This window comes from Pseudonaja textilis, chromosome 2, assembly GCF_049901715.1.
Source record: "Pseudonaja textilis isolate UNSWEBS1 chromosome 2, rPseTex1.2, whole genome shotgun sequence".
Classification (NCBI taxonomy): domain Eukaryota; kingdom Metazoa; phylum Chordata; class Lepidosauria; order Squamata; family Elapidae; genus Pseudonaja; species Pseudonaja textilis.
The window spans coordinates 168,110,094-168,124,674 of record NC_141991.1 but is presented as its reverse complement, the minus strand read 5'-3'; the positions used below and the strand labels follow the sequence as shown (position 1 = coordinate 168,124,674).

Below are 14,581 nucleotides of genomic sequence, written 5' to 3'. Positions count from 1 at the left end.
GATCACCCAGTGCAGCCAAGAGGAAGAAGTCACAAGCACTATCTTTCTGGTTGAACATCTTAACATTAACTGTCTTGCCTCCAACAATATTATAAATAAGGCAAGACTACCCAGCCCTTGAGCTCTGCTTCTTTGTTTATAGTTTACAAATTTGTTTGTTTTTTTTTAAAAAAGGAAGTAGTACAAACACAAGATTTGTCCAAGCCAACTTCTTTATCCAATTGGAACAGCTTTTGGCTAAGTAACTGTTGATGCAGTGTAAGGAACACAGGTGTTGTCAGAAAACTATTTTAATTATTTACAGAATGATCATTGGAAGGATTACATAAAATACAGAAGAAAAATGTACACCTCTAACAGAAACGAGAAAAAAAATGATGTCGAGCGAACTCACAGACTATAGGGTCACAAAAGCACTTAAATAAGGCAAACAAGGAACAAAAGGGGGTGGAGGATCACAAACACTGCATGGGAAATAAAACAGAAATGCAAATTGAGGTTTTGTGTTTTTCAAATGGAAAATTAAAAAAAATAATAATCAAGATTCGAAACAGATGATGTTCCCACTAGCAAAATTTTGCTCACGCCAGCAGCCATTATTAGAATTACTGGTGCATTCAACCTTCTCTAACATAGCCTGAAACTTGCCACTTCCACCACACAAACTTCCCAGCACTGATGGGAATGCCATCTTTGCGAAGTTTCACATTTTATCTCCTACAATACACACTTGTGTGGCTGCGTGTACAGTTTTAAATTGTGCAAGAACAGGGAAAGTTGTTTCGCTTCCCTCCTCCAACTAAGGAGGTTACACTACAGCACGCGAGATTCAGTTTTGCTGCCAATGCATTTTGAAATCAATTCCCTTGCGAGAGGGACCTTCTGTTAAAAAAGGGATTTTGAGCCTTGGTTTTCAAATTCTGACCACGCGTCGTTCAGCTCCATGAAGATCATTTTGGCATAGTGCTCATAAGGCTGCCCCGTAGCCTGTAAACAAACAAACAAACAAACAACTGAATTACAGTGCAACTGTTCAACCGCAAAAGCGAGCAAACTTAACTTCCAACACAAGCAATTAGCTTTATTTCTGGAGTTAAGAAGAAATCTGCAGTAATATTACTATCTGCACACTGAGTTCCTCTATTCACAATTCTTATGTTTTTCAAAGAAGGATAAGTGCACTGAATGAGCTCTGAACTGGGTTTTTTCTCAGCGGGACATGATCAACCAATTGCCCATTGGAGAAGAATAAGAATGATTTTGAGTTCAGATGTCAATATGGAACCACGTGCCACTGAGGACAAACTATCTGAATGATTTCCCCTTCCTGTTCCAGAAATAGTTAGCAGGTACTGTAGTCCTTGACTTATTTACAGTCAGCATGTAGTCCTTGAAGTAAAGACAGACACCCCTCCCAAAGTTACTTATGATCCAGTTGCAAAGTTCTGACAGTTGCCCCCCCCCCCCACCGACCACATTTTGGGCCCTTGGCAACTAGCCCACCTATATGGCATTTTTGCCAAAAACTGGCATTTACATCTGGGTTGGGGAGGTTGGAATGGGCAGGTTCTCTTAAGGTTCTTCAGTCGAGGCCTACTTATAATCAAAAACCTTGTTCCCTGAAGCAACTACCCCAAGAAAGGTGACAGCAACTCCCCTCCCTTTATGCATATTCCATAAACTAGGAAGATTTGATGAAGCCCTTCCACGATCCCCTATATATTGTTTCTGTGGCAGCAAACTAGGCTTGTTTTTAAACACTGCACACCCAAAGCAATGATAGTTATCAGAGTGTGTGATGCAGTTTAACTTTTGACAACAGCTGTATGTATGCATGGGGGGCTGGCAGTCATAATTAAAAAATGAGTCATTGGTACCTTTTTTGAAGAGGGCCATTAAACAACCAGTTGTAAGCGAAGGTCTACCTGTAATTAGCATCCGTGTGAATAATGTTCCTGTATCTGTTTGTGAGTATTTACCAAGCACTCACCTTATCTGGATGAACGACAAGCACTGCTTTTCTATAGTACTTTTTGACCTGGTCAGGGGTAACCAGGTCTGCCATCCCAACTGGCTTCCATTTGGTTTCACCTTCCCAAAGCACAGTGTGAAGAGTAGATAATAATGCTCTTATATTCCTCTCTTTTCCATCAATCCAGTCTAGAAGCTGGCAGAAGAAAAGGGAAGGAATGGGAATTCGCATAAGCCAAATGTTGCACAATATATAATTGACACAATATGTTTCTTTTTATTGCTACCGGTAGCAATATTTGTTATCTGACAATGTCCATATTTCATGACATTTAATGCACTCTTTCTAACAGCCACTGACCTACTTTGCTCGTGATGAGTTCACAACTGTTTCTGCTTAACTATTATAGCAGTGAGCTAATCTCCACTTAAATTCACCACTTCTTAATATACAGAAGCTTTTACCCATTTGTTTTTCCTATCAATGCACCTATTGGCGATCAATCCCAACTGTGCAAATCCTCGACAGGTTACACTCTCAGTCCCTTGTCTTGCAATAGATATTTCTGATATTGATAGGGATGCTTTTTAGGATCTTTTCTGGCTCTGCTACTTGACTTCCTTTTAACTGAAAATTCCAAAAACAGAACCTGAGATCTCTTATTTATGCCCACCAAGGCATCCACCTTTCTTCCTATGGCACTTTATTTTGTAGCCTTGCCTCTTCTATTGCAAATTCTTTTTGCACTGTGTACAAAAACTTGGTCAAAAACACAGCAAGAATCTGAAGCAAGGCAAAATGTTCAGCATATATGCTACAAACCTTTAATTTTAGAGGGTCCATATCTTTAGATAGTTCTTGCTTTCTCATCTCAGCAATGGTCTTGGGTCCTTTTCTGTCAAACTTTGCTGAAAAGCCTTGATTTGACAAAAGGTCTTCAAAGTCATTTTCTGAAACTTTGGGTTTGTGTCCTGGCAAAGAAGAAAAAAGAAGCTAGGCATTTTCCTGTTGATAGAAAATTTACACAGAAATGACAGATTTGTTATCCATTACTCCTGTTGGTCATTGCTGAGCCACTATCTTTCAGGAAATGGTTACATCTCCTTGCTCAGAAACAAATCCAACTTTTTTCAACAGGGATTATTCCTGAATTAATGTGTTCCCTTGATGCAGACTAAGGGAAAAACCGATGGTTTACTAGACTGCTATCTTCCTTATAAGGCCACTAGATGTTACAAGTCAATTCAATCAGTTTGTTATTTACATGTTTCCAGTTAAGAATCTCAACATAGCCCAGAAATTAATGGTGAGATCTGAGAAAATCTTGGTTCAAGAATTTCATCATAGCCACACAATGATTAGGTAGCATGAGGTAAGTAAACATTCCTATTCATTTTCTTCTCTCAGTCTACACCAATGCTGTCAAGCTCGCGACCCGTGGCCCGTATCCGTCATGCGCTGGCCACACCCACGCCCGGTTTAGTGAAGGGGGAAAAAGCCACGATACATCACGTGATGATGCCATGACGACGCGAGTTTGACACCCCTAGTCTACAGCTCTCACATTGGCAGTGTAAGAGATCTATAAATTGGTGCAATAGCAAGTTTCAACCCTTTATTATATTCAGAGAATGATTAGGTGGCCTTGGATCAACCATTAGGGAAGATGTGCTCTGAAGCAGAGAGCTCCTTGGTCCTCTGTTAAAGCAGGAATAAACAACCTACAGTACTCCAGGTATTGTCGAATTACAACTCTCAGCAACCCTCTCCAACGTTGAGCAAGGGTGAAGGGTGATGGAAGAATTCCCAGCCAAAGAAAAAAGTTTCAATCTACTGGTCAGGAAAGACCCTATATGCATCTACCCTCCTGGCCTTACCTCCGCCCAAGATAATGGAGATGAAGATTATCCCTTATACTTTCGGTAGGCAATTATCTAAATTACCCCCAACTCACCAGTTTCCTGGACAAACATAAGAGCCTCTTCCAATTGGTTAAATACAGCCATTTTTAATGAAAAGAAAAACGAAGGAATGTTCCTAAATTTAGATGCACACTCCTTAAATTGTGAAAGCTGGAGAGCTACATAAATCAATTTGATTGTGCTAGAATTGCCTTCCTGGACATAGACATAACTCCCAGCCCACCTTGTACAGTCAATCAGATTTTTTATTTAATTAGATTTAACTTCCAAATCCAGAACCACTTTGAGCAGCTCACAAGAACATAACAGAAACACAAAATATAACATTAGCATCGGTACAGACAACTTATTACACACGCAGACACACACACAGAGGGGGGAGGGGAGGCATTAAAAAAAAAATCTAAAAAGTTGTCACATCCACTCACTTCCATTTTACCATACAGAAGCATGGAGCAAACTTGCCCTGGTGTGGAGGCCAAGCAGATCCCATTCAGCCCTACAGTGAGGGCTGCTCACTCTGATGTAAATTAAAAAGAGAGCGAGGAAATGGAGAAATTTGGAAGTGGGCATGCTCTATTTCAAGGGATACTTCATTTTGACTATGTGAACGACTTAAAAAAAAAAATCTTGGAATCAGGAATTTAACTGTGCTGTCTCAGTTAGATAGTCAGAAAAACCTGTCCCCTTAAAATTAATGGGGCCGTTGAAAATGTGTATGGTAAACCATTACAGGCCAATGCAAGTCTGATGTCACATACTCACCAAAGCCAGGGGCTCGGATGCCTCTCTCCTCCCGCCCTCCGATTACACTGAAATTCACAGTGTAGTTGGGTTTGGGTTGTGTGCCCAACTTGGCTTGTTCCGGAGGTTTGGGCTGGGGTGGCGGTTGCCATGAAGTGCCAGTGGTTTGTGGCTTGCTTGTCTGCCACTGAGTCCCCGCTGATTTTTGAGCTGACTTGGCCGCAAAACTGCCAGCTGAGAAGCCTCCACTAGATGTTCCTAGATAAGAAACAATTGGACACTTTCATGAACTAAATTATGCTCGAGTCAGAAGGGAAACCTTTCCAAGAGCAACCCTATTGCAACGTTGGTGGTAAGAAGGGTGTTCTTAAACGTAATTCAACAAGCAGCACCCCAAGCCAGAATCATTAGTAAAAAGGGTGGCAGGATCTTTCAATACTCCAAACTGCAAATATCAGTGACTGCACTGTACTGATATGCTATACAGGTAATCCTCAACTTACAATCACGACCGAGCCCAAAATTTATACTATACCCATTTTATGACCTTTCTTGTTGCAATGGTTAAGTGAACTCCTGCAATTGTTAAGTTAGTCACACAGTTGGTAAGTGGCTTTGCCATTGACATTGCCTGTCAAAAGATCATCACAGGGATTACATGACCCTGGGACACTGTGACCCTCGTAAATATGAACCAGATGCAAAGCATCCTCATTTTGAAGATGTGACAATGAGGATGCTGTAATGGTTGTAAGCGTGAAAAACAGTCATGTGTCGCTTTTTTCCAGTCCTGTTGTAACTTCAAAGAGTTACTAAATGAATGGTTGCAGACCAAGGACTACCTGTGGTCTAAGCTAGCCTGGACAGACACAAGGTAAAGGCTTGCAGTAACTCTTAGTGCTGATCTTTCAACCTAAGTTAAATGGTGGAAAGCATATAAACTTTCTTTCCATGAGAGGGAAGGGAAGGGAAGGGAAGGGAAGGGAAAACAGAGGAGCTCAAATTGGGAGAAGCTACTGACATCACACCTGCTTGTGAATACAATCTTCAATACCATCAGCCACCCCAACAAGAAATTGAACAAAGTCATGCCCAAAATGAATGGCCGTATTTGGGAAATTGTTAAGTTGCCTGAATACAAAAGAATAAAGAAAGGGTATTCATTTTTCAAAATGAAGGATGACTTATCACTGGCATCAGATTTTTGTACGTGAGGGTTGCACATGTACCAATTGAGACAGCATATTTAGAAGTAGGGGTAGCCAATGAGGTTTTTGGACTATAGCTTCATCAGCCTCAGCCCACAAGGCCAATGGTAAAGGAATGTGAGAGCTGCTGTTCAAAGCACCTGAAAAATGGCAGTCACCCACCCTCACGGAATAATAGTATTATATTTTTATTACTTTTTTCAGAAAAGAAAAATGCACAGTTGCACGAAGAAAACAACAGTCTAATAATGAAACCATCAGGAGTCCTGTGCTGAGCTGGCAGGATACAAATGTAATAACTAGTAAGTAAAGATTAAATTAAACGATGCACACACACAAAAAAGGCTTTCTGTGCAGGAATTGCTCATCTAATAATCCAGCCCCAATTCTTCTGACAGTCAGAGTTATTTGGAGAGGCAATTCTTTTTGTATCTCCTCGAGATCCGCTGGATTTGTTCCAAAATTTTCCTGAAATATGAACAAGTAGGACAAAGACCTTGTTCTGGGGACCTCAGTGGCGAGTAGTCCTTGACTTACAACAGTTTATTTAGTGATCATTCAAAGTTACAACGGCACTGCAAAAAGCAACTTATGTTATGACCGTTTTTCACACTTACGAACCATTGCATCCTCATGATCACATGATCATAATTCAGACGCTTGGCAACTGACTCACATTTATGACGATGGCAGCGTCCACGTGATCCCCTTTTGCGACCTTCTGACAAGCAAAGTCAATGGGGAAACCAGGTTCACTTAACAAACGTGTGACTAACTTAACAACTGCAGTGATTCACTTAACAGCTGTGGCGAGAAAGGCCATAAAACAGGGCAAAACTCACATCTTGCTTAGCCACATAAATTTTGTAAAACCGTGGTTGTAAGTTGAGGACTACCGCTGTACGCCGTTGATTCTGTGGCCTTTTTAGAGACGTTACCATGCTGACTCCTGGCGTAAGTCGGCCTGCATAGTTTGACAGAGGAGTCCGGAGGGCTTTCATCCAATTGCTTTTCAAAAGGCTCTGTTCACCTGTCAAGCAGCCACAATGACACAGGTCAGGCTGCTCTCTCTTCAAACTCCATTTCAGGTCTGTCCCACTGGTCTGTCAGATTGACCTTCTCTGTACCTTCCGCATGGATTCCGAGTTCAAAAGGTGGGCCAGACTCAGCTCTCCATTTTTTTTGAAACTAAAGGGCAAAGATGGGCCTCAAAGGAGCAGCTAAGGATGAAAAACAACAGCACCAAATTGTTTCACAGAGCCAGGGAAAACTCCTCTGGAAGAGAATCAGACTGAAGGCTACAAACCATAGCAGCCGGACGGCGGGGTGGGTGGCGGCAGGGTGGCTGAAAGCGGCAGGTGGCTGAAGTCAAATGGGAAAAAGTACCCTTAAAATAAAAACGAGTGATGAGTTAATGACTACGGCCTTTCATTAGTTTTATACCAACGCTTACCTGGAAGGCCACTCCTCAAGTTTGCAAGGTCAGCAAAAGGGTCAAGGTTCTGTGATTTTGCTTGATTGGAGGAATGACCCAAGGAGCCACTCGCTGGCCCTCCGGTTGTGAAAGCTGGAGCTGTGTGGTGGTAAATGCAAACACTTGTTATTATTTTTTTAACAGTAACTATTCATTTGGGGGCCTGTTTGATATACCTTTTCCAACCGCAGCCAGCATTCACTTGGCTTTTCCATAGTTTCCCCCCCAGTCTGTAAGTATGTTGGATTGTTGCCATTATTGCAATCCGTGTTAATAGGCAGTTATCAGATTGAATATATTGGAGGATACTTAGTATACAAACAAGCATGCAGAGGAAGAGGGAGGGAGGGAGGGAGGGAGAGAGACAGAGACAGAGAGACAGACAGAGAGACAGACAGAGAGACTGGCATGACTACACACCGAAGGCACACTGAATGAATGACCTTCCCACCAAAGTGGTCCCTATTTTTCTACTTGCATTTTTACATGCTTTCGAACTGCTAGGTTGGCAGGAGCTGGGACAAGTAACGGGAGCTCACTCCGTTACGCAGTGCTAGGGATTCGAACCGCCAAACTGCCGGCCTTTGTGATCGACAGGCTCAGCTCCAAAACCAGAAGAACCTTTCTAGTACATGGTAGCATGTCAAAAAGCATCAGAATGGATGTTTTTATAAAGTCAGAACAGGGTAATCAAAACAAGACACAGTATTCCCAACAACAGATAGCTCCCACATGTAAATATATGAGAAAAGTATTGCGGTAGCATTGCCCAAATCTTGGAAGTTAGTAAGTGTATGGAAACTGCTGTCCTGCAAGCAATTCCTCGGATAGCATGAACAATAGCTGTGCCACCTTCAACCTTAGGAAACTTAAATGTAATCTCAGCTGAAACTGGTATATAGAGATGCATGTATGTGTGTGTGAGTGAAGGTTTTAATTCAGAAAGTTGATGTGCATTTATTTCTGTGTGTCCCAATTCTTTGTATAAAAAAGAATAACAAAACCAGAATTGTTATCAGGACTCATTTTTGTGAAAAGACTACAATTCCCCAAATCCCCCTGTAGCATCCAGAAGCAGAGACGCACTGTAATGTTATGAGATCCATTAATTCATGATTGCTGTAGAAGCAATTCTGGTAGCAAATTGGTATTATTGGCGAAAAACAAACCATTTTTAATAACGCGGGAGAAGGGAAAAGACAAGCCAGAGAGTAAAGCATCTCAGTTCCGAAAGAATCTTGCTTGTGTAAGGTTTGATTGACATTGAACAAATCCGATTGGCACATCGGATTAATTTGCTTCCTTACATCGAGAGATTAACGGAGATGCTTCTTCACAAGGGCAATTGCTCAGTTTATTCTTTTTATGATGCAAGGTAAGGAAGCTGTAGAAACCAACGTCTTATTGACTATGCATGACACTATACTGTTCGATTCATTTCATTCTAATTTCCCTTAATGACCAAAATAAGATGTCATGCTTCATCTTTGTTTTTCCTGCATGCTGCTGGTTTTATCTTGAAATTGCAGCAGCAGTTCCTCCACGCCCCCCAAAAATCCCCCATCTTTTATTAAGGCCACAATGAGAAAGAGTGCCAGAACGCAAACTTGGCAGGGTGTAAGATATGGACCAAGATCGCCAATTGACCCTGACTGCTTATGCCTGAAATTTTCCCCATCCAGATATAATGAAGTTTCATTTTCAGTTCTAAAACATATACAACTCTGGGTAAAGGCTGTTGCCAATTCTCCTTTTATTACGCAACCACCATTTAGGTCTGAACATATTCTACAAATTGGAGCAGAATGGCAGGTTAGCAATTGCAAATGTTAAACCTTGCTGTCTTTTGCTATTGCTTTTCGAAAACAAAAGCCAAACTGGCCATATAGCCAAGGGTTTCTTGCAGATATATTTTAAAGGCACTGCATTATAAAGCTGTCAGGTCTCGCAGCACTATCTCGCTCTGTTATTAGCTTTGCCTACTTGCTTTTAGCGGCTAAAAATGCAAGCGACAGCCTCATACCATACCTTCCAAAGTTGATTTCTTAGGCGCTGTTGGGACAGTGCTGTCAGTCCAAGAATCCCAGCCACCTAAAAGGTCTGGCTGGCTTGCTGAGGAAGTTATTTTAGGTGGTTCTGGGGCCAAATTGCCTAAAAGGACGTAAAATCAGAATCCATACGTTAGGGTAAAGGCATGCAAAAATTTGTATAAATTTTAACATCCTGCAGATCTGCAGATCCTGCAGAGCTGGTGCAGTGGTTAAAATGCATTCATCATCTTCTTTTAATCTCTTCATAATCCCTTGTGGGGTGGAATCTGGACAACTGAATAGAGCTAGCAGAGAGTTTACTGGCCGGATGCCCTTCCTGTTGCCAGTGCAGAGTTATATTCAGCAGATATATTCTCACAGTGCCAAGAGAGAGAAATATCTGCCTCTACCTAGGATCGAACTCACAGCCTCCTGATTGTGAGGTGAGAGCTCCACCTCTAGGCCATCGCACCACTCCGAGTTATTATTGCAGACTAATTCTGCCAACTACCAGCAGTTCAATCTGACCGGCTCAATATCGACTCAGCCTTCCCATCCTTCCAAAGTCGGTAAAATGAGACCCATACGCGCAATATGCTGACTCTGTAAACTGCTTAGAGTGTCCTATAAAGCACTATATAAGTCTAAGTGCTATTGCAATTACTCTGAAAATACAGTTAGGACATCAGATTTTTCTCCTTTAGATTTTGAACCCAACTGGCACCGTTCCTCTCCATCTATTTGTACAGGTGCTGAGAAAGAAAAAAACTCCCCTAATATTTTCACTGCCTGGAAGGGTCAAAATCTCATATACGGTGAGCAGCAATGAGCTAATTTTTTCTAACGACACCTGAATCCTGGTCAAGGCATTCAAGGAGGAAAGGATTAGCTGGGTTCCTCCAAAGGCCATGCAGGAAAAGGTCATCTCTGAATGAGGACACGAAGCCCCGATTCTCCCCCATCCCAAAGCACACACATTATCGGCTTGGCTCCAAAGTCCCCAAACTGGTATTAACTGCTGTATCAAACCGGAGAGTGAATTATGAATAAAGAAGGATGAACAGGAGCGGGATAAGGAACAAACAACAAACAAAAAAGGAGGTAGGCATGTGTCTTCATATAGTGCTTGCAAGCATCCAGGAGAAATATGACAAGGTGCCACTTTATTAGACTGATCCCTGATCTAGCAGAATTCTTTCGTTATTAAAACAGCAACCCTGAAAATAAGGAAGTCAGGCCTTGCAAGCCTTCCGATGGAACATTTCTCAGTCTCAGCCACTTCAGGAACTGTAGACTTCAATGCCCATTAACATATGAAAACTCCTGCTCACGATAACGGTTAAAATGTCTGCTAAACTGGCATTACTCAAACGTTTTATACAACACTTGTAAAAGATGTAACCAGTTTGGTGAAGGAATTAAGGTAGAAACTGGGAAACCGAGTTCTAATCCTGCCTTAGATCCAAAGCCAGTTGGGTGACCTTGGGCTAGTTACACTCTCTCACCCCTAGGAAGCCAATTCAGAAAAAAACATTGCCAAAAAAATTGCTGGAACTTCTCCGGGAGGGATCAAAAACCAGGCGTCAAAACTGACTCAAAGACAAAAATAAAAGTATAAATAACTGAACTGCTGTTTGTTGTTAACACAGGCAGATATCAGATTCTACAAAACACCAGGCATTATGTCTATATTATTAGCCTCAACTGTCAAACTTCTAGTTGCTACTGTACAAACAGATGTCTTCTGCACTCAGAAGATCCTTTAATTCTGTAACTAAAGATGGCAGTTGAGATTTCCTCAAAATAAGATACAAGTTTGGCATGACATCAGATTTAAGCTTGCCTCAGATCCATGTTTAACATCTCTTAATTAGCTAGAAAAGTCATTCAAATTCAATTGCAGAGCTGCCCGCATGCATTAAATCACTATCATCTTTTGACTCCTTAAGCCCCTTCTACAGATCACAGGGCCTCCTCTCTTTTTTAGAAATTTCACTGTCAAGATCTTTGCTAAAAACTTTTCCAAGTCAAACAAGCAGGTTCACAAATGTCTTGCTCTGAAAATCTAACTTCTTGCATTTGGACAGAGACTCCATTAAACAGATCAAAAGGACATAGCCTCAATCGTCGTATGAAACAGGGGTTTACAACCCCTGGTCCGTAGCCCTTCATTGGGTCACAGCCCATTCAGAACCAGGCTGTGGAAGTGGGGTGTGTGTGTGTGTGTAAGTGGTGGGATTCTGGGCGTGGCTTGGTGAGCATGGCAGAGGATGTAAAATCTCCAGTCAAAAGTGGCATTTGCCGGTTCTCCGAACTACTCAAAATTTCTGCTACTGGTTCTCCAGAACTGGTCAGAACCTGCTGAATACCACCTCTGGTGTGTGTGCAGCTGCATTTGTGAAAGCAGCACATACACTGGCATGAAACTATCCCCTCTCCACCCATTCACCCTGCTGCCATCATTTTTGCTGGTCCACCGAGCCGAAAAGGTTGGGGAACGCTGATATAGAACAATATAACTGAGAATGAAAAGAACTTCATTAATCAGTGACAGAAACAACAGCACCTTTGCACCCAAGTTCAATATACACAATTGTCTCATTTAAGGATCACAGATTCAGTCTGCAATTGAAAGCCCTCTAACTTTAAAAAAATACATAAATATATACACTTTTTAAAGAAGTGAATACTTCTGGGAATATATTGCAGGTCAAGCATATTAATTTGTAAAATTAAAGCTACAGGCAATCTGACAAGGGACACTTGGCTCTTATTGCTACAATGTAAGTTTGAATATAGATTCCTTCTAGTTCTCAGTTGCACCAACTTTTGGTTTTATACCACCCTCATTCTTGCCAATTTTTCAATTGCTTAATTTCTCTCATCACCTTAGTAAAACAGGAAGCCACATGGGACTGGCTGCTATGAAGGGACCTAAGAGTAGCAATCTCAGTGACCGTAGGGCATTGTGACCGTGGTAAGGGTGAGGACTGGTAGTAGGTCACTTTTTCAGTGCTGTAATTAAATATACAGCTAAACATATGTTCACAAGTTGAGCATTACCTACAGATCTGAATTTGGTTATAGTTGCACACTTTGAGTCATGTAATACTTAGGAATAGCAGGATACTTTTAGGAAATGGTATTGTTGCTTCTGGTCTCTTCTCCATCCACCTTCCTAAAAAGTCTCATCTGAACTCAAGTAATAGACAGCTGCCCCACTGAATATACAAAGAAAAACACACACTTTTTTGTGTGTGTGGTTGGCTTCTTCTGTTTTAAATAATTTTCTAGCATTTGGGAAAAAAAATACAATCAGGTTTCACTTCCTTATACAATTTCACTTCAATGTTAGTCTGGCTTCCAAAAAGTTTTCTTTTGTTCTACTCATAGGAAATATCTATCTTGGTTGCCAATCTGCATTTATTGTGTTATTACTGTGATTTTATGTAAGTTAACTATTATTTGATGCCCAGAGTCATGAGATTGAGACTCTGGGCAGCACCTTACAAATTATATTTTAATCTAGACAAATTATAAAGAGTAGCTTAAGCTGCCTCTTTTCCTTTTATAGTTGCTTTCTGTTCTGCAACAATTCCAAGCCTCGATTTAACACTCAAACTTCATTTTTCAGGTTTGACTTTGTATCTATATCTACACACCTGAGCTTCATTCCAAGCAGCTACCCCAATCTGGTGGCCGGTGGATATATCGGACTAAAAACCTGCTTTATTCTGTATCAGCATGTATAACAACTACACTGTCACACAGTTATCCACAATAAAAGAATTATAACTAGAGTATAAGATAATTACTATTGCAACTGTTCTACTGGTAAACAGGCAAGTCCTTCCTGGATCTTATTATGAATTTTCCCGTTCTACAATTACCAGCATCCTATTCAGGTCAATTAAACTAACAAAGTTGAGATCTCTGCATGTTCCACTTTTCTCAATTTAACACTCAAACATTTAGTTCTGACTTTTAATAGTACTGATTTGCATTTAAAAAATGCAAATGCCTTTCTGGTTGTGCTGGATTAGTGTTTTCAATTTACTTTCCAAATTTAGCATAAGCCAGATCTACTGCCATTCTCAGATTTCTTGTCTGGAAGGCCTTAGCTTACTCTGAGAATGAACAGATTGGATTTGGGGCAGGGGAGACGGGGGACAACAAACCACAATTGTCAATTGCTCTAGATGTTAAATGAGCCGAAGTCAGAGGAAGATAAGCATTCATAAGTTGGTGAACTACATATGTGATAGCCCAGCATTCTCAATATTTCCAGCCATGTCAGCTGGCAATTTTAAGAGTTTAGTTCAAGAAGTTTAAGTAATGGAAGCCTATGTCAACCTGAGGACAGCTTCAACAGTAAGATAAGAATACATTCCTTAAACCATTCCATGAAAAAGACAGTTGCATTGAAGACTATTTTTATTTCTCTACAGGCTTCTGTCCAAGGTTACTATGAAAGTTATTTCAACATTAAAGTGAAATATTTTGTAACACATCATTTAGATACACATTCAGGATTGTATAAGACCCTCAGTTTTAACAGTTACAAATTAACAGACCGAAATCTTTTCATACAATGTATCTCTCTGTTCCTGCATAGTATTCTCATTTGTCATTTTCTGCAGGTGGAAAATCTCCATTCATCAACTTATGCAGGTATGTAATACCCATTTAAATTTAATGGACATTTTGACTTTATTGCTGTTTCTTTTTTTTTCCCCCTCTGGGTTGTTACACTAAAAGATTTGCTGTAAATAACTGGGTAGAAGGCAACTATTTTAACAGAAAATGGGGGTAATTTCTTTCTTATTTCCCCCCCTTTTTAAATCATGTGCATGTTAGATTGGATAGTTGAAAAAAAAAAAAAAACCAGACAGCCACAAAAGTTTAAATTATTATATTGGTTACACAAGATTTCATTGAGGTCAAAAAGCCACTGTCCAACCTGGTCTTACAGCAAGACTACTAAAACCCTCTAACAGATGATGCAATCATTTTAAAAAAGCTTTGTGCATCTTTATCCAAAGCATGGAGCAGATGTGCTATTAAGCCGGCAAGAGAGATCTTTTCTGGACTCTACAAACTGTTATTTATAGATTTAATCAGGAGAGGAGCCTGAATAACAACCGCATATGTGGTGCCATCTCAGTTCAGACTTAATACAAAGAGGGCATTAGTTTCTGTATTTGCTTTTCTGCCTATTTAAACAGACACCC

General features: G+C 40.7%; 1 protein-coding gene across 2 annotated transcripts in view; it reads right to left on the bottom strand.

Annotated features, from left to right (window-relative positions):
• Positions 1-274: 274 nt before the first annotated feature.
• GAK (cyclin G associated kinase) overlaps positions 275-14,581 on the bottom strand; it is a 78,966-nt gene continuing 64,659 nt past the window's right edge. For both annotated transcript variants that reach the window (XM_026712759.2, XM_026712760.2), the window contains 6 exons: positions 9,349-9,471; positions 7,300-7,419; positions 4,660-4,896; positions 2,795-2,943; positions 1,991-2,167; positions 275-987 (listed from right to left, as the gene is read on the bottom strand). In XM_026712759.2, the coding sequence (XP_026568544.1) occupies positions 886-987; positions 1,991-2,167; positions 2,795-2,943; positions 4,660-4,896; positions 7,300-7,419; positions 9,349-9,471 (908 nt within the window). In that variant the 3' untranslated portion in view covers positions 275-885. The remainder of the gene's footprint in view (positions 988-1,990; positions 2,168-2,794; positions 2,944-4,659; positions 4,897-7,299; positions 7,420-9,348; positions 9,472-14,581) is intronic.